The 26,638-nt window shown below is 44.6% G+C and overlaps 1 protein-coding gene across 1 annotated transcript in view; it reads left to right on the plus strand.

The window, feature by feature from the left end:
- RP1 (RP1 axonemal microtubule associated) overlaps positions 1 to 26,638 on the plus strand; it is a 729,254-nt gene that overhangs the window by 539,836 nt on the left and 162,780 nt on the right. Inside the window, exons 44-45 of the mRNA XM_077271713.1 lie at positions 10,840 to 10,991; positions 19,652 to 19,910. Coding sequence (XP_077127828.1) covers positions 10,840 to 10,991; positions 19,652 to 19,910 — 411 coding nt within the window. The remainder of the gene's footprint in view (positions 1 to 10,839; positions 10,992 to 19,651; positions 19,911 to 26,638) is intronic.

Genomic DNA, 26,638 nt, shown 5'->3' on the forward strand with positions numbered 1-26,638 from the left:
GCCAAACATTCCTTCTCCATTGTGGAGTAATTCTTCTTGCAGGATGACAGCTTCTGACTTGAATACATTATGGGGTGCTCTTCCCATCCACCTCTTGTGAAAAGACAGCCCAACATCTGACGTGTCTGTTTGGACCAAAACTCCTTAGAGAAATCGAATGTTTACACAGGGCTTCAGTTCCTGAACGGCCGTCTCAGCTTCTGGAGACCACTTAGCCATAGTCAACTTTGTCCAATCAAAAAGTTGGCGAAGTTAGGGATGAACCAGCGGTAGTAGCCCACAATGCCCAGAAACGCCCTGATCTGCATATATTTTTTGTGGCCAACTCTGGATTGTGTCAACTTTATTTATTTGAGACTATATTTTGCAACTACCTGTGACATAGCCCAAATATTTAGCTTCATCCATTCCCATGGCACATTTCCTTGCATTCATGGAAAATCCCGCTTTCCATAGAACTTCAAGTATCTCCTATTTTGCTCAGATAACTTCCAAAATCCTGGCTGAAGATTATAATGTCATCCAGTTAGGCCGCTGCGTAGTTCTTGTGGGGAGATAGGATCCAATCCATGGCTTTCTAGAACGTAGCTGGAGCTCCTTGCAACCCAAAACAGCATCTTCGTGTACTGGAAACAACTGTCTGACATTGAGAAGGTCACCTTCTCCTTGGCATCTTGAGACATAGGAATTTTCCAATACCCTTTCATGAGGTCAAGGGTGGTAATGCACTTGGCTAACATTGGACTTGACCACCAGACAAGTAGCTTCCATGGGGTTCTCTGTTCTGCCACCGCTTAATCAGAATGACACAGTAAACCTGGTAAAGCCTCCTTTTCCCTGGTTGGTGATCTTCCTAGTTGATTTCACCAATTTTCTCTACTACCTCATAGGAGACCTGCCACTTGGCCAGGAGCTTGCTCTTTACTATGTCTCACCCTGGCTGACCTATTATACACCCTGGATTGTGCTTACTGTGCCTTGAGGAGATGCTCCTTCGCAATGGGCATCACGTTGGCAATCCTCTCTTGTTTATGGGTGAAATGCTCAAACACTCTTCTATAGGGTGTGGTCTTAGCTTCCCAGGACTCTTTCACCACATCCAACAGTCCTCGAGGGTGCGGCCATAGAGAAGTTCAAACGGTGAGAAGCCAGTGGGAGCTTGGAGACCTTCCCTGATAGAGAATAACAGATAGGGAGGCAGACAGTCCCAGTCTTGGCCGTCCTTCTCCACCACTTTCTTCAATATAGCCTACAAGGTTTTGTTAAACCTTTGTACTAGTCCATGTATCTAGGAATGGTACACTGAAATTGTGAGTTGTGAAATCTGCAGTGTGTTGCACAATTCCCTGTTATGGTTCTCAATGGCAAGAGAACATAGCCCAGCAAACATAAGAACTAGCTCTTGGAAGGATGGAAACTAAACTGACCATGAACTAAACCTGCCGCACAACTAACAGTAGCCGGGTAGCGTAGCCTGCGTTTTATCCCTAGACGCCCAGCGCCGGCCGGAGGACTAACTAATCCTGGCAGAGGAAAATATAGTCCTGGCTCACCTCTAGAGAAATTTCCCCGAAAGGCAGACAGAGGCCCCCACAAATATTGGCGGTGATTTTAGATGAAATGACAAACGTAGTATGAAAATAGGTTTAGCAAAATTGAGGTCCGCTTACTAGATAGCAGGAAGACAGAAAGGGCACTTTCATGGTCAGCTGAAAACCCTATCAAAACATCATCCTGAAATTACTTTAAGACTCTAGTATTAACTCATAACATCAGAGTGGCAATTTCAGATCACAAGAGCTTTCCAGACACAGAAACGAAACTACAGCTGTGAACTGGAACAAAATGCAAAAACAAACAAGGACTAAAGTCCAACTTAGCTGGGAGTTGTCTAGCAGCAGGAACATGCACAGAAAGGCTTCTGATTACAATGTTGACCGGCATGGAAGTGACAGAGGAGCAAGGCTAAATAGCGACTCCCACATCCTGATGGAAACAGGTGAACAGAGAGGATGATGCACACCAGTTCAATTCCACCAGTGGCCACCGGGGGAGCCCAAAATCCAATTTCACAACAGTACCCCCCCCTCAAGGAGGGGGCACCGAACCCTCACCAGAACCACCAGGGCGATCAGGATGAGCCCTATGAAAGGCACGGACCAAATCGGAGGCATGAACATCAGAGGCAGTCACCCAAGAATTATCCTCCTGACCGTATCCCTTCCATTTGACCAGATACTGGAGTTTCCGTCTGGAAACACGGGAGTCCAAGATTTTTTCCACAACGTACTCCAACTCGCCCTCAACCAACACCGGAGCAGGAGGCTCAACGGAAGGCACAACCGGTACCTCATACCTGCGCAATAATGACCGATGAAAAACATTATGAATAGAAAAAGATGCAGGGAGGTCCAAACGGAAGGACACAGGGTTAAGAATCTCCAATATCTTGTACGGGCCGATGAACCGAGGCTTAAGCTTGGGAGAAGAAACCCTCATAGGGACAAAACGAGAAGACAACCACACCAAGTCCCCAACACAAAGCCGAGGACCAACCCGACGCCGGCGGTTGGCAAAAAGCTGAGTCTTCTCCTGGGACAACTTCAAATTGTCCACTACCTGCCCCCAAATCTGATGCAACCTCTCCACCACAGCATCCACTCCAGGACAATCCGAAGATTCCACCTGACCAGAAGAAAATCGAGGATGAAACCCTGAATTACAGAAAAAGGGAGATACCAAGGTGGCAGAGCTGGCCCGATTATTGAGGGCAAACTCCGCCAAAGGCAAAAAAACAACCCAATCATCCTGATCTGCAGACACAAAACACCTCAAATATGTCTCCAAGGTCTGATTCGTCCGCTCGGTCTGGCCATTAGTCTGAGGATGGAAAGCAGACGAGAAAGACAAATCTATGCCCATCCTAGCACAGAATGCTCGCCAAAATCTAGACACGAATTGGGTACCTCTGTCAGAAACGATATTCTCCGGAATACCATGCAAACGGACCACATTTTGAAAAAACAGAGGAACCAACTCGGAAGAAGAAGGCAACTTAGGCAGGGGAACCAAATGGACCATTTTAGAGAAACGATCACACACCACCCAGATGACAGACATCTTCTGAGAAACAGGAAGATCCGAAATAAAATCCATCGAGATGTGCGTCCAGGGCCTCTTCGGGATAGGCAAGGGCAACAACAATCCACTAGCCCGAGAACAACAAGGCTTGGCCCGAGCACAAACGTCACAAGACTGCACGAAGCCTCGCACATCTCGAGACAGGGAAGGCCACCAGAAGGACCTTGCCACCAAATCCCTGGTACCAAAGATTCCAGGATGACCTGCCAACGCAGAAGAATGAACCTCAGAAATGACTTTACTGGTCCAATCATCAGGAACAAACAGTCTACCAGGTGGGCAACGATCAGGTCTATCCGCCTGAAACTCCTGCAAGGCCCGCCGCAGGTCTGGAGAAACGGCAGACAATATCACTCCATCCTTAAGGATACCTGTAGGTTCAGAATTACCAGGGGAGTCAGGCTCAAAACTCCTAGAAAGGGCATCCGCCTTAACATTCTTAGAACCCGGCAGGTAGGACACCACAAAATTAAACCGAGAGAAAAACAACGACCAGCGCGCCTGTCTAGGATTCAGGCGTCTGGCGGACTCAAGATAAATTAGATTTTTGTGGTCAGTCAATACCACCACCTGATGTCTAGCCCCCTCAAGCCAATGACGCCACTCCTCAAAAGCCCACTTCATGGCCAAAAGCTCCCGATTCCCAACATCATAATTCCGCTCGGCGGGCGAAAATTTACGTGAGAAAAAAGCACAAGGTCTCATCACGGAGCAATCGGAACTTCTCTGCGACAAAACCGCCCCAGCTCCGATTTCAGAAGCGTCGACCTCAACCTGAAAAGGAAGAGCAACATCAGGCTGACGCAACACAGGGGCGGAAGAAAAGCGGCGCTTAAGCTCCCGAAAGGCCTCCACAGCAGCAGGGGACCAATCAGCAACATCAGCACCCTTCCTAGTCAAATCAGTCAATGGTTTAACAACATCAGAAAAACCAGCAATAAATCGACGATAAAAGTTAGCAAAGCCCAAAAATTTCTGAAGACTCTTAAGAGAAGAGGGTTGCGTCCAATCACAAATAGCCTGAACCTTGACAGGATCCATCTCGATGGAAGAGGGGGAAAAAATATATCCCAAAAAGGAAATCTTTTGAACCCCAAAAACGCACTTAGAACCCTTCACACACAAGGAATTAGACCGCAAAACCTGAAAAACCCTCCTGACCTGCTGGACATGAGAGTCCCAGTCATCCGAAAAAATCAAAATATCATCCAGATACACAATCATAAATTTATCCAAATAATCACGGAAAATGTCATGCATAAAGGACTGAAAGACTGAAGGGGCATTTGAAAGACCAAAAGGCATCACCAAATACTCAAAGTGGCCCTCGGGCGTATTAAATGCGGTTTTCCACTCATCCCCCTGCTTAATTCACACCAAATTATACGCCCCACGGAGATCTATCTTAGAGAACCACTTGGCCCCCTTTATGCGAGCAAACAAATCAGTCAGCAGTGGCAACGGATATTGATATTTAACCGTGATCTTATTCAAAAGCCGATAATCAATGCACGGCCTCAAAGAGCCATCTTTCTTAGCCACAAAGAAAAAACCGGCTCCTAAGGGAGATGACGAAGGACGAATATGTCCCTTTTCCAAGGACTCCTTTATATATTCTCGCATAGCAGCATGTTCAGGCACAGACAGATTAAATAAACGACCCTTAGGGTATTTACTACCCGGAATCAAATCTATGGCACAATCGCACTCCCGGTGCGGAGGTAATGAACCAAGCTTAGGTTCTTCAAAAACGTCACGATATTCAGTCAAGAATTCAGGAATCTCAGAGGGAATAGATGATGAAATGGAAACCACAGGTACGTCCCCATGCGTCCCCTTACATCCCCAGCTTAACACAGACATAGCTTTCCAGTCAAGGACTGGGTTATGAGATTGCAGCCATGGCAATCCAAGCACCAACACATCATGTAGGTTATACAGCACAAGAAAGCGAATAATCTCCTGGTGATCCGGATTAATTCGCATAGTTACTTGTGTCCAGTATTGTGGTTTATTGCTAGCCAATGGAGTGGAGTCAATCCCCTTCAGGGGTATAGGAGTTTCAAGAGGCTCCAAATCATACCCACAGCGTTTGGCAAAGGACCAATCCATAAGACTCAAAGCGGCGCCAGAGTCGACATAGGCATCCGCGGTAATAGATGATAAAGAACAAATCAGGGTCACAGATAGAATAAACTTAGACTGTAAAGTGCCAATTGAAACAGACTTATCAAGCTTCTTAGTACGCTTAGAGCATGCTGATATAACATGAGTTGAATCACCGCAATAGAAGCACAACCCATTTTTTCGTCTAAAATTCTGCCGTTCACTTCTGGACAGAATTCTATCACATTGCATATTCTCTGGCGTCTTCTCAGTAGACACCGCCAAATGGTGCACAGGTTTGCGCTCCCGCAGACGCCTATCGATCTGGATAGCCATTGTCATGGACTCATTCAGACCCGCAGGCACAGGGAACCCCACCATAACATCCTTAATGGCATCAGAGAGACCCTCTCTGAAATTCGCCGCCAGGGCGCACTCATTCCACTGAGTAAGCACAGCCCATTTACGGAATTTCTGGCAGTATATTTCAGCTTCGTCTTGCCCCTGAGATAGGGACATCAAGGCCTTTTCCGCCTGAAGTTCTAACTGAGGTTCCTCATAAAGCAACCCCAAGGCCAGAAAAAACGCATCCACATTGAGCAACGCAGGATCCCCTGGAGCCAATGCAAAAGCCCAATCCTGAGGGTCGCCCCGGAGCAAGGAAATCACAATCCTGACCTGCTGAGCAGGATCTCCAGCAGAGCGAGATTTCAGGGACAAAAACAACTTGCAGTTATTTTTGAAATTTTGAAAGCAAGATCTATTCCCCGAGAAAAATTCAGGCAAAGGAATTCTAGGTTCAGATATAGGAACATGAACAACAAAATCTTGTAAATTTTGAACTTTCGTGGTGAGATTATTCAAACCTGCAGCTAAACTCTGAATATCCATTTTAAACAGGTGAACACAGAGCCATTCCAGGATTAGAAGGAGAGAGAGAGAGAAAGGCTGCAATATAGGCAGACTTGCAAGAGATTCAATTACAAGCACACTCAGAACTGAAGGGAAAAAAAAAAAAAATATATCTTCAGCAGACTTCTCTTTTCTCTCCTTTCTCTGTCAATTAATTTAACCCTTTTTGGGCCGGTCAAACTGTTATGGTTCTCAATGGCAAGAGAACATAGCCCAGCAAACATAAGAACTAGCTCTTGGAAGGATGGAAACTAAACTGACCATGAACTAAACCTGCCGCACAACTAACAGTAGCCGGGTAGCGTAGCCTGCGTTTTATCCCTAGACGCCCAGCGCCGGCCGGAGGACTAACTAATCCTGGCAGAGGAAAATATAGTCCTGGCTCACCTCTAGAGAAATTTCCCCGAAAGGCAGACAGAGGCCCCCACAAATATTGGCGGTGATTTTAGATGAAATGACAAACGTAGTATGAAAATAGGTTTAGCAAAATTGAGGTCCGCTTACTAGATAGCAGGAAGACAGAAAGGGCACTTTCATGGTCAGCTGAAAACCCTATCAAAACATCATCCTGAAATTACTTTAAGACTCTAGTATTAACTCATAACATCAGAGTGGCAATTTCAGATCACAAGAGCTTTCCAGACACAGAAACGAAACTACAGCTGTGAACTGGAACAAAATGCAAAAACAAACAAGGACTAAAGTCCAACTTAGTTGGGAGTTGTCTAGCAGCAGGAACATGCACAGAAAGGCTTCTGATTACAATGTTGACCGGCATGGAAGTGACAGAGGAGCAAGGCTAAATAGCGACTCCCACATCCTGATGGAAACAGGTGAACAGAGAGGATGATGCACACCAGTTCAATTCCACCAGTGGCCACCGGGGGAGCCCAAAATCCAATTTCACAACAATTCCCTCATGAGATTCGACATGAAGGGGGTCCCTTTATCCATTAGTATCAACTTCAGCAGACCTGTTCAGGTGAAGATGTGGAGGGGTACTGTGTAGCATAATCCAGGACCAACAATATATATTGATGCCCTCTTGCGAACTTCACCAGGAGTCCCACCAAATCCATTGATATGCATTCGAATGTAATCTCGATGAGTGACAACGGTGCTAGGGGACTGCAGCAGTGGGTCAGGAGGTAGGTTAGCTGGCATGTGGGGAAGGAACAGCAATAGCCCATAATTTCTCTGTAGCACTGTCATGTCGGACGCTGATCAGACCAGGTCGTCCGACAGACAGCGGTAATTCCGCTTTTGACCACTATTTGCTCATTGGCGTCTGCTAGATTTTATCTAGCTGTTCCGGGGTTAATTTACCTAATCCTTGGATTGGAAGCTGGGCCATGCCCACTGCCTTTAAATAGTTCTCCTGATCTTTGGGCATCGCCGATTATAGCTTCTGTCTTGTGCGTTGTTATCTCGGTCTGGTGAGGAGAGCTGGTGGTTGGAGATTCGTTGCTGGTGGTGTATTTTCCTTTGTCTTATTTACTCCTTCCTATATTTGTATTTATTTTGCCCTGCACATTTATAGTGTATTCCTGAGTGACTGCGGCGTGGTGTATATTTTCCTTTATCCTTGTCTGTGCTAACTGTGGGTATTGGGGAATAACATCTTCACTGGTTGGTGGGCGAAGGTTTCAGCCTAGGGCTGAGCTCAGGAGACAGGGTGAGGTTCGAGGCCTGGACATGCACACCTTCAGTGTAAACTCCAGGTAGAGGGTCAGTCAGGATTTCCCTAGTCTGAGGGAAACTGCAGGGGCCCGAGTTATTAGCTCTCGCTCACCTAGTCTCTCCTTGACAAGCACCCAGTAGAATCTCAGAAGAATTCATTCCTGGATATTATCTGCCCCAGGTGACCAACTAACACATGGGAATGAGCTATGTCTAACACCCTGCATCTATAGGGCAGTGTCACCAGTAACTACTCTATCGCCTCATCCCCTGATTTGGTTACTCTATATAGGAGATCCCCATTCATAGCAAAATGAGGGAACCAACGATTGGTTCCCAACTCCCGAGGCACCCCATTTGACACCGTCACATTTTCAAACCCTTTAAGAGTTAAGTCTCTGAGTTGGGCAGTCCAAAAATTTCCCTTGGACACCTCCAGCTCAGAGATGTTGGCCTCAGGGGATGCTACCTCATCCTCATCGCCAATAAGCACACACAAGAGAAACTCATCTGCCACGGACTGCAATGAGGTTTCTTTAGGAGTGATCTGGTTGTGGACTGAGCAACCAGGGGTCGTTGCTTTCCCCCACAAGTCCCTGAACAATGCAAAGTCCCATCCAATGATTATGGGGGTACGAAAAGTCCTTCATGGCTCCCACTTCCTGTGAGGCGGTCCACAGTCCATGTTTACATCCACCTTGGCCACATTAGCATACTCATGGATACACAAACATGCAGAAACTTTCTGAGTCCAAAAGTCCAATCACTCTCATCCTGTTTACAGACACTGAGCTGGCCTGAGGGTCCTCGCAAGGCTGAGGAGCCATGCTACAGGTGGGCTAGGCAAAATAGATGCAACACCGGCCTTTGCTGCAGTCTATTGACTCTGAATTAATAGGACACTGGGTGGCTATTTGGCCAGGGGCATGATATCTCCCACAGAAAACAGCATGGGACTGATTATTTCCACTGCTCCGGTGGCACTCTTTCATGGTCCGCCACTCTCTCAACCACGGCCAGGAATGCCTCGATGTCATACCCTGGAGTAATATTTGCAAAGCCCCTTGTAGTGCCAGCATTCCTGCCAGAGGAGAGTAGCAGCGTGCCGACTCATTTACCACCATGGCCCCCATCCTGCACTTTCTCCAATAACGCGCACATCCCCTTGCACTGTGCTTAGGTTGCATGCGACAATGGCTGGGAGACACTTATTATTTAAAGCAACTCCTCCTGCCTTATCACTTCGGCCTTGAGGCAATGCAGCTTCTCTGACATGGACGGCCTCTGCCAGGAGTGTCATGAGTTCCTGCTACTGTCATTGCTGCTGCTATATTAGTTGCTGTATAAGGAGGTGGCGGGGACCCTCAGTTGCCTTCTCTCTCCTACACACTGAGCCCATGTGGCACCCTGATGGCTCACTAATGCTGTATATTGATATGTCGTGTATTAATGTGTAATGTGTCATGTGCTGTGTTTGTTATGCCTGTTCTTATATTGTGAGTATTGTAATGTGCTGTGTTTCTTATGCGCAAGCTTAGGCAATATAGATTTAACTGTTGAAAAGGGTTAAGAGGGAAGGTGCAAAGCCTCTGGACTTATTGAAGGCACATCCTGCTCTTAAGACAGACGGCACTTTGCCCAGGACAGGACATGCACCACAATGAGGACAGAGGATTCCCCGGTCATGGGGATAACACCTGCCCTAGATTGACGGTGCAGTGTGGACGAACACTGGCTCAGCGAGATCGAGCCCAGGAGAAATACAGGGTTTGGAACCAGGACAGGAGCTGCTGTCCTACAGTTTATTTACCACAGGGAAAGAGCAGGAAGCATTGTCTTATTTGCACCGTGTTCAGTAAAGTTTTGCCATTGGAACAGAACTTTGGTGTTTTCCTGAGATTTCGTCCCCTGCATCCTGAGTAACTGTGAACTGAATGTAACTGACTGCACTGCAGGACTGGAACTTCACCTGTCGTTTTATGTGCAAGGGGCCGGGGTACTCACTGACTGTGACTTAAGAGGCTCGCCCACAACTACTACCCCGTGCCACCTTGTTACAGCCGCTGTAGATGGAATTATTGTATCAAAAGCTTGTTGGTCTCCTGCTGAGCTTGTTGGTCTCCTGCTGAGCTTGCTGCTGCTGCAGATTTTCTCCTGTGCCAGTTGTTTAATCAGCTCCTCCATGGTTGCAGGCTGCACTTGCACTGCTATGGCTGCCTTGTCCTAGGGCATGCAGTTACCAGACAGTAATCAAATGTCCTCTGGGACTGAGAATCAGCTCTATTGTAGACACTGGTTCACAACCAGGATTCAGTTTGTCGATTCAAAACAAACAGGCGGATTATTAAATGTTCATCCACCATCTGGTTTAATAAATTTAACCAGCCTCTTCCAGGTGCAAAAAGGTATAACAGAACAAAAATGGAAAATAATCTGGTTCTCGAGGTCCTACATCACAGAGGCTTGGCACCTCAGGGACACATACCTCACATCCACGGCCTGTCCAGCTGCTACCTTACACTGCATACTCATACTGACCTGGAGAATGATATTGCCAGGTCAGTTTTACCATATAGTGAACATGGTAAATAACCCCCCTCCATGGAAAAAAAAAACTGAGAAATTGCACCTTTTTTCAATTTCAATGCTTTTGGAAGCACAGGAGGAAAAAATGAAAGTGTAAAATGGGTTAAGTATCCATCACAAACTTCAGGGGAAAAACAGAATACACCAGGTTACCATACAAAAAAGTATATGCGGTATCTTGCCAATAAATTCCTGAGCGACCCCATTAATGGTCGGTATTTTATCAAGAATGAGCAGGACGGCTTATATATTCCAGAGTCTTTGAGCTGACAGATCGCTTATTTCATGAGAGCCATTTTGAAAACTAAAAATATGTATTTCATAAGCTGAGGTGTTTTTTGGAATGTGACATCTTTATAAGTTTTGATAATATTTCTAGAACTAAGATCATATTCTATCTTTGTCTATTTGTAGAAGTGACTTACTCAGTTTACATCAGGACGGGAGATTTCCCTGCATCTAGTACAGATGCAGATGTTTTTATTACAATATTTGGAGAAAATGGAGATTCAAGCAAAAGACAGTTGGTAACAAAAGAATTACCTACAATATTTGACAAGGGAAAGGTATGTATGTTTGATGTCAAGTTTAACATCATGGGTAAAAGCTAATATCAAGCAGGGCCCTGTTGTGTGTGGTTGTAAGGGGCTCTGAGGACTGTTACTCGCCCCTACCCCTTTAAGAATCAACCCGTTTTCATTGTAATATGTGAATATTCTATATGGTTGAAAATGCTGTTATGTGGCCGTATTTGATATGCCATTTTATGTGCTGGACAATGTATATTACTTTATTATAGGGAAAGTGCAATACCTGAAGTGGAACACTAGATGGGGCACAGTAGTGTATAATTAACTAATAGGAGGAGTCTGCTGTGGGTAAGCGAGGAGTATTTACTGTTTAGAGTCAGTGTAGACAGGAAGCTGGGACAGCTCAGAGGAGCCAGGGAGCCCCAGGCATCCCGAAGGGCTTAAGAGCCTGGGACAGTGCAGCAGCACCAAAACATTTGAAGGAAAGGGCCCAGACATCCAGTGCCAGTGGGTCAGCAATTAAAGAATTGCAGCAGGAAAAGACGTAGGTCGCTTCAAGATGTGGCAGCTTTCTATGTGGGCTGATGAGCTGTCTGGGGCGAAACAGACGAAGAGTAGTCATGCAGAACAGGGAGGACGCTGCAGTAACGAACGGGTCGGTACATTCCAGGGACAACCTGGGAGGAATAAGTGAAGACACAGGAAAAAGAAAGGATGTGAACGATGTCGTACTCTGTGTTGATGCTATAACAGAGGTGGATGTGCTGCAATTGGAACCCAGTAAAGTTCTTCGTTTAAAGTTTGAATTGGACTCTGTCTTTTTGGGCTCAACAACACCAGCAGCAGAACCTCAGACAGCCCAATGGGACCCTGATGGTGCAGAGGGTGCAGCAGAAGGTATGCAAGGAAAGGGACATTGTCTATATGTGGCGGGAGGCCAGGGCACGCCCTGGCGCTGCCTCTCACATGGACAAGCAAATAAGGCAGCACACTGCAGTGCTGAAACATGCAAACATGAAACACGAAAATTGAACTGCATTACTGCACTAGAAATATGAAAAATGAGAGCCTTTAGCGCATAAAAATGGCCAATTTTATGTGTAACTGGTAGCCACTTTACGGCATCTCTCTTATACCAGGTCCTATGCTTTCCTTTCCTCGCTGAGAATAAACGTCTCCATCTGAATGGGTGCCTATGAAAACCTCTTCAATGGAATCAGTGAGATGACTGTAGATCAGGACACTCCAAACTTATTTTAGATGAAAACCCACATTCACACATTTAAGAATGATGCAGAGCCATATTATGTAGAACAAGGAACCTGAAATTTTGGCAGCATGTATCAGGCTCTATGATTGCAGCCATGTATATTTGATTTATAGAAAAACATACTTTAAAAGCCACTGGGGACCGAGCTGCACAGGAGACTAGTCGAACAGGCGGATCCCCAGCAGCTTCTCCCCGCCTGTTGCCAATGACTGGCAGGTTTGTTTCTATATACACACAGAAAGAGACCAGTCACTTAAGTGGAGAGGGTAAGGAGAAACCGCCAGGGATCCATCTGTCCAACTTGTCTCCTATGCGCTCAGTCTCCAGCTTAAATTGCACTTTTCTATGAAATGCCTCAGCATTTCAGAGTAAAATATTCATGGTCTAAATCATACAGCCAGGGTCAGATACATACTGTGTGTGGATCGGGCATTAAGCATCAGGTGTCAGGATATATTAAAAAAAAAAAATACTGAAACCAAATAAATGTTACACTTAGGCTGCCGTCACACTATCAGTATTTGGTCAGTATTTTACATCAGTATTTGTAAGCCAAAACCAGGAGTGGGTGATAAATGCAGAAGTGGTGCATATGTTTCTATTATGCTTTTCCTCTAATTGTTCCACTCCTGGTTTTGGCTCACAAATACTGATGTAAAATATTGACCAAATACTGCTAGTGTGACGGCAGCCTTATAATTTGCATTCAATTAATATGAAAACGACCAAACCCATGGGTGCAGTGATTGGTTCATATACACTGTGTTCCAAGATATTATGCAAATTGGATTTAAGTTTCAAAACGATTTAATTGTTTTGTTTTTCAAATAAACTTGTGGATGGTATTGTGTCTCAGGGCTCAATGGATCACTGAAATCAATCTTAAACACATGTGATAATTAGTTTTCCAGGTGATTCTAATTAAAGGAAAACTACTTAAAAATGATGTTCCACATTATTAAGCAGGCCACAGTTTTCAAGTAACATGGGAAAGAAAAAGGATCTCTGCTGCTGAAATGCATCAAATAGTGCAATGCCTTGGTCAAGGGATGAAAACATTAGATATTTCTTGAAAATTTAAGCGTGATCATCTTACTGTTAAGAGATTTGTGGCTGAATCTGAGCACAGTCGTGTTCATGCTGATAAAGGCATATTGAGGAAGGTTTCTGCCAGGCAAGTTCATTGGATAAAGAGAGCAGCTGCTAAAAAGCCATTACAAACTAGCAAACAGGTATTTGAAGCTGCTGGTGCCTGTGGAGTCCCTCGAACCTCAGGGTGTAGGATCCTTCAAAGGCTTGCTTTGGTTCATAAACCTACTATTCAGCCACCCCTAAACAGTGTTCACAAGCAGAAACGGTTGTAGTGGGCCTAGACATACATGAAGACTAATTTTCAAACAGTCTTGTTTACTGATGAGTGTCGAGCAACCCTGGACGGTCCAGATGGATGGAGTAGTGGATGATTGATGGATGGCCACCATGTCCCAACAAGGCTGCAACATCAGCAAGGATGTGGAGGAGTCATGTTTTGGGACGGAATCATGGGGAAACAGCTGGTAGGGCCCTTTAAGGTTCCTGAAGATGTGAAAATGATCTCTGCAAAGTATATAGAGTTTCTGACTAACAACTTTCTTCCATGGTATTAAAAGCAGAAACGTGCATTGAGGAGTAAAATCATCTTCATGCATGACAATGCACCATCTCATGCTGCAAAGAATACCTCTGAGTCATTGGCTGCTATGGGCATAAAAGGTGATAAACTCATGGTGTGGCCACCATCTTCCCCTGACCTCAACCCTATAGAGAACCTTTGGAGTATCATCAAGCAAAAGATCTATGAGGGTGGGAGGCTGTTCACATCAAAACAGCAGCTCTGGGAGGCTATTCTGACTTCATGCAAAGAAATACAAGCAGAAACTCTCCAAAAACTCACAAGTTCAATGGATGCAAGAATTGTGAAGGTGGTATCAAAGAAGGGTTCCTATGTTACATGCAACTAGGCCTGTTAGGATGTTTTGGAGTTAAATAGCTTTTTTGTTCAGTGAATGTGACCTCCTAATGCTGTAAATTCCACAAATGAGCATTTTCAGTTCTTTAAACCATATCAAATGTCTAGAAATTCTACTGTGCCTAATAATTTGGAACAGTGCATTTTGAGGTTTTATTCATTTTGGAGATTATACTGTTATCATTGGGAGGTTTCTTCAATAAAATTCGATGTATACTCTAAAGGGTGATGACTTTTATTAGACTGACTGTCATTTGGACCTACCATTTAGGAAAATCCGAGAAAAATGTCATTTGCATGATAATTTGAAACATAGTGTACAGGTGCATCTCACAAAATTAGAATATCATTAAAAAGTTAATTTATTTCAGTACTTCAATACAAGAAGAGAAAAACTCATATTATATATAGAGTCATTACAAACAGAGTGATCTATTTCATGTGTATATTTCTGTTAATGTTGATGATTATGGCTTACAGCTAATGAAAACCCGAAAGTCATTATCTCAGTAAATTAGAATACTTTATTACACCAGTTTGAAACATTATTTTGAAATCCGAAATGTTGGCCTACTGGAATATATATTTAGTACATGCACTCAATACGTTGTCAGGACTCCTTTTGCATCAATTACTGCATCAATGTGGTGTGGTATGGAAGTGATCAGCCTGTACCACTGCTGAGGTGTTATGGAAGCCCAGGTTGCTTTGATTGCAGCTTTCAACTTGTCTGCATTGTGAGGTCTGGTGTCTCTCATCTTCCTCTTTACAATACTCCATAGGGTTAAGGTCAGGTGAGTTTGTTGGCCAATCAAGCACAGTGATGCTGTTGTTTTTAAACCAGGTACTGTTACTTTTGGCAGTGTGGAGAGGTGCCAAGTCCTGCTAGAAAATGAAAGTGCCCTAAAATTTCCTGGTAGACGGCCATACTAACTTTGGTCTTGATAAAACACAGTGTAACTACACCAGCAGATGACATGGCTCCCCAAACCAGCACTGATTGTGGAAACTTCGCACTAGACCTTAAGCAGCTTGGATGGTGTGCCTCTTCACTCTTCCTCCAGACTCTGTGACCTTGATTTCCAAGATCTAGTGTGAAGTATACACAATCAGTGATGGTTTGGGGAGTCATGTCATCTGCTGGTGTAGGTCCACTGTTTTTTATGAAGACCAAAGTCAGCGCAGCCATCTACCAGGAAATTTTAGAGCACTTCATGCTTCCCTCTGCCGACAAGCTTTTTGGAGATGGAAATTTCATTTCCAGCAGGAATTAGCACCTGTCCACACTGCCAAAAGTACCAATTTCTGGTTTAAAAACAATTGGCGAGCAAATCCGTCTGATCTTTACCCCATAGAGAATTTATGGGGTATTGTCAAGAAGAAGATGAGAGACACCAGACCCAACAATACAGATGACCTGAAGGCTGCTACTGTATCAAAGCAACCTGGGCTTCCATAACACCTCAGCAGAGCCACAGACTGATCGCCTCCATGCCACGCCGCACTGATGCAGTAATTGACGGAAAAGGAGCCCTGACCAAGTATTAAGTGCATTTAGTGAACATACATTTCAGTAGGCCTACATTTTGGATGTTGAAATAATTTTTCAAAGTTGGTGTTATAAAGTATTGTAATTTACTGAGATAATGACTATTGGGTTTTCATTGGCTGTTATCCATAATCATCAACATTAACAGAAATAAACACTTGAAATAGATAACTCTGTTTTTAATGACTCTATCTAATATACGAGTTTCACTTTTTGTATTGAAGAACTAAAATAAATTAACTTTCTGATGATATTCTAATTTTGTGAGATCCACCTGTGCATGTGTCAAAGTTGAAATCCTCTTTAAAAGGATGGTGTTATCTAAAAAAAAAAAATCTTATTTTTTCCCTCTATCTATCTATCTATCTATCTATCTATCTATCTATCTATCTATCTATCAATAAAAAATCATGTCATTTTTGTTCTGGACGCTAACTAATTTTAGACTAATACATCTTTTTCTGTAGAAATCCCTTTTCAGCAGTCAACTTATTATCTTTACAGACAGGATTGCAATGATAGGTAACAAAGTATATATACAGTAGAGAACACAAGATTACACCTTTTATAGTATTTGATGGTTACAGCACATCTCCTATCTCTCTCTGCACAATGACCTCTGCACAGATCACAGGCTGCAAAACTCTTCTATAGATGTTAATGAGTCAGATTCTGACTATTGTGGTCAGTTATCCGTGTAGCTGCTGTAAAACCTATATGTAAATGTTGTTGGCAGCAACTCAGGCAAGATGGAAGCCTATAATCATGTGTAGAAAATAGGTAATATAAAACAGATTAAAAAAAAAACACAATGCATCACAATCCGGTTTTAATTATTAGACAATAATACAGAGGATACATTCCATTTACATTACTTTATCAGCGTCTATGAATGTCACTCTTGGGCCAAGCTCCCAATTAAAGGCTCACTCATAACACAGACTGTACACTAATCAGTGTTTCCCTCTTGGCTGATTGACCCTTTAATCCTATGTCTGTTGCAATAAGGAGAAAGGCTGAAAGACATATGGGCCATACAGCTAGGAAGCCGAGCAGTTACAAAACAATAACTTAACATTCATTTCCACAAATCAAGTTAAAACGGAGCCGAATGTTTCCAGCTTTTTGTTAAATTCATATCACAAATAAAATGTTTATTTCTGATGACGAGTACCTGCACAAGGCTGTAAAATGGTACCTATCAATGTAGCTACTGTATTATCAGAAATATATTCACTTTACACAAATGCCAAAATGTCAGTCACATTTGTCATCAGAGTGACACATCACAATACATATTTCCCCAAATCTTCCTTAAAATTAACCACATGTTAAATAATACGTAATATCTTGGTATCTTCTATGTTATAACAGCGCTACCCATAAAAAATCATATGTGTACAAAGATGATAGGACAAAACAAAGGGTATAAAATGACATCATCAGCAAATGATATCCTGCCCCACATGTCCCAAGATCCTGTCCCATGTGTCCCATGATCCTGCCCCATGTGTCTCCATCCTGTCCCATGTGTCCCATGATCCTGCCCCATGTGTCCCATGATGCTGCGGCTGCCCCATCTCTCTCCATCCTGCCCCATCTGTCTCCATCCTGCCCTATGTGTCCCATGATCCTGCCTAATCTGCCCAGATATTGCGGCTTGCCACTTTTAGTAAAAAACAAAACCAAAAACACTTTCTCCTTTATGGACCTTGGTCGAGCGACGTAGTCTCCTCTATGCATATGAAGCACTAACTAGCCGGCGCATGACAATTACGTCATACGCCGGCGACGTACTGCCAATATCAGCTGCTGGCCGGTGATTGGCTGGCGGCTGCCATGCGGACCCACGCGGCTATAGTTTTTATCTGAACGTGGACACATCAGGATCCTCTTGTCCCTGGGGCCCAGTGAGCAGAGGGGGGTCCGGTCCAGTAATGCCTTGATGGCGGCCCTGATCCCAGGACTAGCTTGATATTCCTTTGAAGCCCAACAATAGACTGGCTTTCATAAGAGAACATAGTGTAATACTGTGGTATGGCAATATGCAGAACAAGCAAGCAAACTATTGTAGCTTTAAGTACTCTATGCGGATTAAGATATTAAGTGAAAATAAAAATAAAATGCTGTTAAACGTATAAAACTGTGGTTCATCCCCTTTTCCTTATCCAATAATAAGGAAGTAACATAAAATAAAAATACCATATTTGGTATTTCCATGCTCATAAAATTTAGATCCACCAAAAGGTAATAATAACCCATAATGTAATGGTGATAAAAAAAAAACTGAAACACCAAAACTACCATTTTTTAATTGCCACATCATACCCTGAAACATTCATTACAAAATGATCAAAACATGGGATCAATAAAAGTTAAAGCGTGGTACACAAAAAGGAAGCTCTCAAATAGCTCTATTAATGGAAACATTTTTTTTTTTTTAAAGTTTAAGAAATGGACGAATCAAAATATTTTTCAGCCACTAATATTATTGAAACGGTTTCACACATCAGTGCCTCCGGTACATGTAGTACACTTTTCTCACGTACCGGAGACACTGACACACATAGACCCATTCAAATGATTGGGTCTATGCAGATGTTAGCGTGCTTTGATGAACCGTGTGTCACCGTTTTTACCCGGATACACAGCCCGCCAAACGTTCCGCACACATGCACACGCATTAGCATCGCTCCCGGTTGTAAACTGTACATTCCTCTAGATATGGATTACTACGTGGGACTGACTGTACGCTGGACAAGTATGGTATATTGTTGCTCTATTATTTTGACATTTTTTCCAGGAGATTGAGAGCTTCGCTTGGAATGGCAGACTAGTAAAGATGGAAAAAGTGTGTATATTGTTTTATTTCATTAAAAGACTTTTTTCTAACTGTGTGGTGTGTTTGATTAACCCTTTAAAAACTATAGGATTAGTAAAGGAAAGGTGTCTTATTGACACCTCTCCATTACTAAGCCAGCTTAATGTCACCTTACAATAGGAAGGTGACATTAACCCCTCATTACCCCATTTGCCAATGCTACAGGGCAAGTGGGGAGAACTGGGCAAAGCTCCAGAATTGGCATATCTAATAGATGCGTCTTTTCTGGGCAGCTGCGGGCTGCTTTTTTTAGGCTGGGGGGCCCATATCCATGGCCCCTTACCAGCCTGAGGACAGCAGCCCGCACCTGTGAGTTTTGCCGAGTTGGTTTATAAATATAAGGGGGACCCCACGTCGTTTTTTTCTTTCCTCCCTTCTCCCCTGCTCACCGGCCGAGCAGGGGAGAACAGATGACAGCCAGCTTCAGCACCACATGCAGGGGAACAGTGCTTTTGTAGCGCTGCTTCCCGGCGGCCGTCCGTGTGGTCCTGATGTGACACATGGTTGCCACACATGTGCCACACGGATGTATCACACGGACACGGATATCTCCGGTATCATGTTTACTGGTACCGTGTGACGTGTGAAGCTGGTCTAAGTTGGGGTATTGTTTTGACCCCGTGGTCCTCAAGAACTATATCTCGTCCTCCAAAAAAAAAAACCAGCTGTCATGGGGGAATGTCAACAATAGAATAAAAAAAAGATATGGCTCTTGGAAAAAGAGGAAGAAAGAAATGATTGCGAAAAAAAATTGGTCGCATCATTAAGAGGCTAAAAATATTACTTTAAAGATGTATTCTGGGGCCGTGCCTCAAGGAATATGACATGAATTGGACTCTGAGAAATTAGCTCATGCATTTGTGTCAATTTTTCGCCTAAGCTTAAGATACTTTTTCCACTTTAGCAAGTTGCATTGTTTTTTGGGGGGGGGTTGATTGTCTTTTAAATATAGACCTAATTCCAAGTTTGTATCTTTCATTTATTGTAGGTAAACGTCTTTAGAATAAAGGCTGTGTACCTGGGCATGCTGACTGGCATACATATTGGACACGATGCTGTTGGTTATGGAGCTGGATGGTATCTAGATCAAATCACCATACAGGAGTCAGATAAGGCGGATATTAAATACCTGTTTCCATGCCAACGCTGGTTAGACACCGCAATAAATGACAAACATACTGACTGTAAGTTAAAGCTTCTTGGAAAATTCAGCAGAACTAATGAAAAACTACTTACATCCACTGAAGGTAAATTTTAACCTTTAAATTAAGACAATCAGACCAGTAATCCAATCTTCTGAGTGTTCTGTATGGCCACTTTACAATACAATACACAGGCGCTATATGCTACGTAATGTAGAAAATAAATATTACCAGTAAAAAAAAAATCACAGTCTTGTAGTAAAATAGTCCATGTATGTGCACAGCCACTGTCAATGGGCTGCTTTAGTAAAAACTTCACAGTCCTCATAACGAAACCCTAAGGACTTCTTCAGATGTCCGTTTTTGACCGATTACTTTGATCAGAGTGTGGCCCGAGTGTCATCCATATTTCTCATACATGGAGAAAAAAAAACTTTCTCTACCTTGTACTATGGGAAAGTCTGTGAACCAATGCTTGGCTCAGATGATTTCACACACCCATATATTTGTATTTCTGATTTTGATCCGACAAACTTTTAGGGTATGTGCACACGTTGCGGATTTTGTTGCGGATCCGCAGCGGTTTTGGCGCTGCAGATTCGCAGCTGTTTTCCATGAGTGTACAGTACCTTGTAAACCTATGGATAACAAAATCCACTGTGCAAATGCTGTGGAAAAAAATGCACAGAAACGCTGCGTTGTTTATTCCGCAGCATGTTCATTCTTTGTGCGGATTCCGCAATGATTTACACCTGCTCCATAATAGGAATCCGCAGGTGTAAAACCGCAGGTGGAATCCGCACAAAAAAACGCATAAAATCCATGGTAAATCCACAGGTAAAGCGCAGTGCTTTTTACCTGCGGATTTCTCAAAACTAGTGCGGAAAAATCCGCAGAGGTTCCATCTACGTGTGCACATACCCTTAGGGTATGTGCACACGTTGAGTAAAAACTCTGCACCATTTCTGTAACTCTTGGCAGATGAAAAAAACGCACATTTTTGCCTGTGATTTTCCCCTGCATTTTTGACTGATTTCAGTTAAGTCAATGGTGAAAAACGCACATAAAATTGACATGCTGCAGATTATTTTCTGCACAAATCCGCAAGTCAAAAATACTCAGAGTGTGCTCATGATACTTCAGGTTTCTCTTTTACTTTGCTGGCATCAGGATTTCTTGAGGTTTTTTTATCTAGAAAATCTGCAAGGGAAAAATGCACCAAATTTCCAATGTGTGAACACATCCTAAGGCCTCTTTCACACGTCAGTGTCTCCGGTGCGTGTAGTGACAGTTTTTTCACGTACCGGAGACACTGACACACGTAGACACATTAGAATCTATGTGTTTCTGCACATGTGTGTGTTTTCACACGGACCGTATGTCCGTGTGGAAAACACGTAGACATGTCCGTTTTTTTTCTGGCAGCACGTACAGCAATACGTCCAGCACACGTGCACACGGAGAACAGTGTGCACTCTCCTCCGTGTGCACGTACCGCCCGCAGGAGTGACAGCGCTACAGTAAGCGCTGTCCCCCCCGCTGTGGTGCTGAAGGCGGCATTCACCTCTTCTCCCCCGCAGGAGAGAAGAGATGAAAGATCAAGTTTTTGTTATTTTTTGTGAAAAATAAAGTTTGCATGTGACCCCTGCCTCCCACCCCCAGTGCACCGCCCGGCCCCTTGCAGAAGAAATACTCACCCAGCTCCCACGATGTCTCCACTCTCCTCTCAGCGCCGGCAGCCTGTCCTGTGTGAGCGGTCATGTGGGACCGCTCATTACAGTGATGAATATGTGCATATTCCTCACTGTAATGAGCGGTCCCACGTGACCACTCACACAGGACAAGGGGCCAGCGCTGAGAGGAGAGAGGAGACATCACGGGAGCTGGGTGAGTATTTCTTCTGCAAGGGGCCAGGCGGCGCACTGGTGGTGGGAGGCGGGGGTCACATGCAAACTTTATTTTTCACAAAAAATAACAAAAACTTGATCTTTCATCTCTTCTCTCCTGCGGGGGAGAAGAGATGAATGCCGCCTTCAGCACCACACAGGGGAGACAGCGCTTAGTGTAGCGCTGTCTCTCCTGCACGGTCTGTGTGGTCCTCAGGCGGCACACGGGTGGCACATGGATGCCGCACGTGTGCCACACTGATGTGCCACGTGAGCACACGGACACACGTACACGGATAACTCCGGTACCAATTTCTCCGATACCGGAATTATCTGGACGTGTGAAAGAGGCCTTAGAGTTTCTACTTAATAAGGTTTTTCTTGGAGTTTTTTGGAGCAGGTTCACTCCAAAACGCACCTGAATTATCATGTAAAACATTTGAAGGATTCTTCAATTTAATTTGTATTGTAAAGCCACATTGCTGATCATATGTGCAGTGATTTAAGTATTTTTTTTTTCCACTTCCGGTTATAAAAACACCAGGTGAAAAAAAAAACTAATGAGCATGCCAATGTCCAATCAATAGGCTGCATGAGAAAAAAAACTCTTCCAAAACTCTTCAAAAGACATTAGGGAATGCTTTAGTAAATGAAAAAAGCCTCCAAAACTCCCCACAAGAAATAATTTTTTTAAGTGGCTTCCAGTCGACGTTTTTGAATGCCTTTGATAAAAAAAACCTTTACTTCTTCTGCCTGATCTTGTGCAAATCTATATTAAAATTGTATTTAAGGCAAAAGCTCAGACAAATCAGGAGATTCACTATAATTATTTAACAGAAAACCATTTTTGGATAAACTGAAATAGTGAAAGAAAAAAAGAATAAAGCCAAACAACCAATATATTTTTATGAAAGTCTGATAGGATGCCATGTATTTGTTTGCCTTCCACCTTGTTTTGCTTACCAGACAGTTTGTTGAGGGAATAGCAGTATATAATGTTTTGGATTTTTTTTTTCTTTAGCCAAAGCTAATTATTTCCTATCTACTCATTGTTTTAGGAAAATACAGTGAAATCAAAACTGCAGTGCGTGAAACTGGCTTATAGCAGTGTTCACACTTTGCATTTTCATGCAGTATTTGCAAAAGCAGCATTTTTAAAGCTAATACTGGAGAGGGAACCTTAAGGACTTTTTGAACTGTTTTTAAGAATGGCTACAATTTAAATTATTTTTATGACTTGTTAAACAAATGACAACATTTTTTTTACAAATATGTTTGCTGCCGGTGTTGAAACACTTAAAAAGTCACCTGAATTTGAGAGAAATTTTCTTTAACTTTCTTTATACACAGAAATGATATGGCAGAAATTCATGAGTAAAAATCCATATACAGTATGGAGCGCCCCCACACCGCCGCAGGGCCGAGGGGTACCCGGAGCCGGGCCTCTGGGATCTCAGTCCTGGGGTTGTCACGGTGGCTAGACCCGGTCCGTGGCCCTGTCTGTCAGTGGGGGACGTCCGTTGCAAATAGGTGCTGTTAACGGTGGTATAGCGGTGCAGTTGTGGGGTGCAGGTCGCGGTAAATAACGAGGACACCAGGTTGCAGTCTCTTTACCTCTTTACTGGAGATCTCTCGGTCCTCAGTCCAGAATCCGGTCCACCAGGCTGCGCAAGTCCGGCCGGTTCAATGGCACCTCCAGAGTTCTCCTCGCAGGTGGAAATCAGTGCCTTCCTTCTTAGCGCTTTGTGTTGTAGTCCTTCCCTGCTATGCTTACGGAAAGTACCCCAAAACTGTTGTCTGTTTCTTAAGTTCCCTCACAACTCGATTAACTGATCTTCTGCTAATCTTCCGTCCCTTCCTGATGTTACAGTAAGAACGGCACCCGTTTGTCAGGTTGGCCTGGAGTTCTTCCGGGACCCTAGAGACGCCCCTCTCCCGCAATTGCCCCCCAAGACTTCATAGGTGATATGTGGTAGACAGCCCGCCTGAGACTGACTGTCCTGCCGCTGTTTGGAGTATGGCTTAAAGCTGTATATTATTCCACTCCCTCGGCGTTCCGGCCACCGGTAATGCGCCTCAGCAAGGTGCTGCCTCTTTCAACAAAACCCCTGCTGGTATTCTCCTTCTGCTTGATTTCGTTTCTCACTCAGCACAATCTATCTCACTTCTAATCCTTTCTTAGGGCACCGCCGCTATTCTGAGCAGGCACGGTCCCATTACGTTCTTTCAATGCCAAGCCTCTGCCAGGATCCCACCCCTGGCAGAGACCCTACTGTCTCTTCCTCCACAACACCCTCTCTCACTAGGTGTTGCTTCGTTCGATCCAGTCAGCTTTCTCTTCTAACTTCCTGCCTGACCCCCAGTTTACCCACTATGGTGGGGAGTGGCCTAATGAATAGCACCCTTAGCTCCCCCCGGAGGCCCAGCTGTGAAACATATTGGTGTCTGTGATACCTGATTGGAGGAACTCCTTCAGTGCCATCGAACGCACCATGGCTCCCCTTAGTGGCGGAGCCACAGTACTGCAACGACCAGGACTCTGGGGCGCTGCACTCCCCCCTGGTTAAACACAGTACTCCGGGACTGGGAAGAAAACAACAATACAGGTTAGCAAAAAGACATACAAATTTGTTGAGTGCAAAACAATAAGCATACTTGAACAGGCTTCCCTTTATGGGAGGTGAGGACACTTTAACGTTACAAAACATAATCAAATATCATAGCAACAGGCTACAATTAACTCTCATTACCCAACCGGGTATTCTACTAAGTGCAAATGCTGGAACAATAAATTAACATTGCCTTTAGGAAACATACACTCTTAGTTTACCAAAGGCCTTCCTATAATCACATTACAGGGCAAGGTAACTTCACATTCTCCTACTTTGAACCTGCAGGACCGCCTGTCCCTATGGCACCAGACCTACTGCCTCTCCTTTCTTTTACAGGACCGCCCCGTTCAGCCAGGGCCTACTGCCTTTCTCTACTATACATAGTATAGACATAACATTCCTTTCCATTTGAGAGCATGGAGCCCACTCTGCTTGGCTCCTATAAGGACTCACTCACTAACCCCTACGGGTCTACTTTCTGTCCTTAGTAACGAACTAACTTTCTATGGGGACGCAGGGTTTACCTTCTATCCTCACCTTCGTTATTACTTCTTTACTTTCAGTTAAACGGAACTCTACATCTACCCCTACGGGCTTTCTACATCTTTCTCTTCAAAGAACATTATCTAGGTTTCACATTTTAAACAAATTAAACACACATAACTTTTCCATGAAAAACAGTTACATTTCCTTCAAAGCATTATCTTGACATTACTGTTCTAAAACAGTATCACTTTCAAGTTCAATTCTAACCTCCCCTTTAAGAGGAGATCAAGTCTTTCTGAGGTAGCTCTTCTTCTCAGCCTACCAGTCCATGCAAAGGCTCCGGAATGGTATCTTCGCAAAATGTCTTTAAACAAAACCAGTAGGAAGCACCTTTAAGAAGGTGCAAACTATTTACAAGAAAGTTCAAATCATGCACAGTCCATGATTTCGCAGTTTGTGTAACTTTGTGCAAAACTTCAAGAAAACAACAATAGTGACCCCGGGTCAACAAAGGGGTCACCTTTTTAAAGTTTACCCTGGACGGGTTTAGCAGCAACTAAAGAACAAACAGTAACTATTTACATTTTCATAAAAGAGCATTCGATTCAGAATCCCCCACGAGGCGCCACCTGGCGGGGGAACCCCTGCAATACAGGCAGGTCAGGTTCCAGATTCACTCCCGCGGCCAGGTACACCCCATGGGTGCGGGTCTGTTGCACAACCAGATCGTGTGCGGTGATGAGGGTCTGCGTTCCCACGTCTTTCTGCGCTGGTACATCAGGAACATCGGTCACTTGGAAAGGCACTTCCTTGGCCACTACGGTGGTTGCGGGGGTCATGCGGCAGATCGCAGGTTCTGTGATCAGACAGGTGGGGGTGACCGGGGTGGTTACGGATCGATCACACGGTGGCACCTTGGCTACAGGGGCTGGTTTCTCTTTCTTGTAGACGTTCAGAGCAAACCACCCCTTTTCCCCAAAATGCCGGGTGTAAGTAACGCTGTCCCCCGGGTAGAGGTCCCGATCGGGGTGGCCCTCTCTAAGGTGTGACTCAACATCCCGTCGGTTGACAAAGATCTCCGCATATAGCCCCGGTTCCTTAATAAAGCCCCAGCCTCCTCGGAGCTTAAAGGTGGTGACGATGCCCTGCCTGCGCGGGGCCTGGTGAGTGGTGGGGTCCTTGCGGGCCCGATCCTTGACCGCCAAATCCTTTTGATGGTGAGCCTCCCGCCCAGCCTGATGTACTTTCTCCTCCTCTCGCCACCGATGTTCTAGCTGGATTTGGTATTCCTCCCAGCTTAGGGCCTGTACCATCTCCCCCTTCTGGGTCTCCACCCCGGGGAACCCCATAAGATTGGATCCGGGGTTCACCCAGCGGCACACCGTGCGCTCCGCGTGGACCTCACACAGCAAGGGAGTAGGGGTGATTGGGGCTCGCATACGGTGTTCCATGCCCGTGGCTTCCTCCCATGGTAGCAGGCGTTGGAGTCTATGGGTTCCCGGGAGAGGTGGTGCCGCTACAGGACCCACTAACACACCCTCGGCTGGCGGGGCAGGATCGGCGGACTCACCAACTGGTACGAGTTCACTTTCCGTAGCAGGTCCCGCTGGTTCTTCCGGTGAGAACTCCGATGTCCGGGAACCCTCTACCGGCTCCACCGGGTGCGGAGCCTGGACTTTCACATTCAGTTGGAGGAGCTGGTTATATAAGTCCTCCATCTCAGCTCTCAGGAATCTGGTGTTATCCACGGAGGACGGGCTACTGAGCTCATCCGGGTAGTCGGGGGAGACTTCCACTTCAACCCCACTGTCGGGTTCGGAGCTGCTGGCCATAGCGTCCTCCACGCGGG

Source organism: Ranitomeya variabilis, chromosome 6 (genome assembly GCF_051348905.1).
Source record: "Ranitomeya variabilis isolate aRanVar5 chromosome 6, aRanVar5.hap1, whole genome shotgun sequence".
NCBI lineage: Eukaryota > Metazoa > Chordata > Amphibia > Anura > Dendrobatidae > Ranitomeya > Ranitomeya variabilis.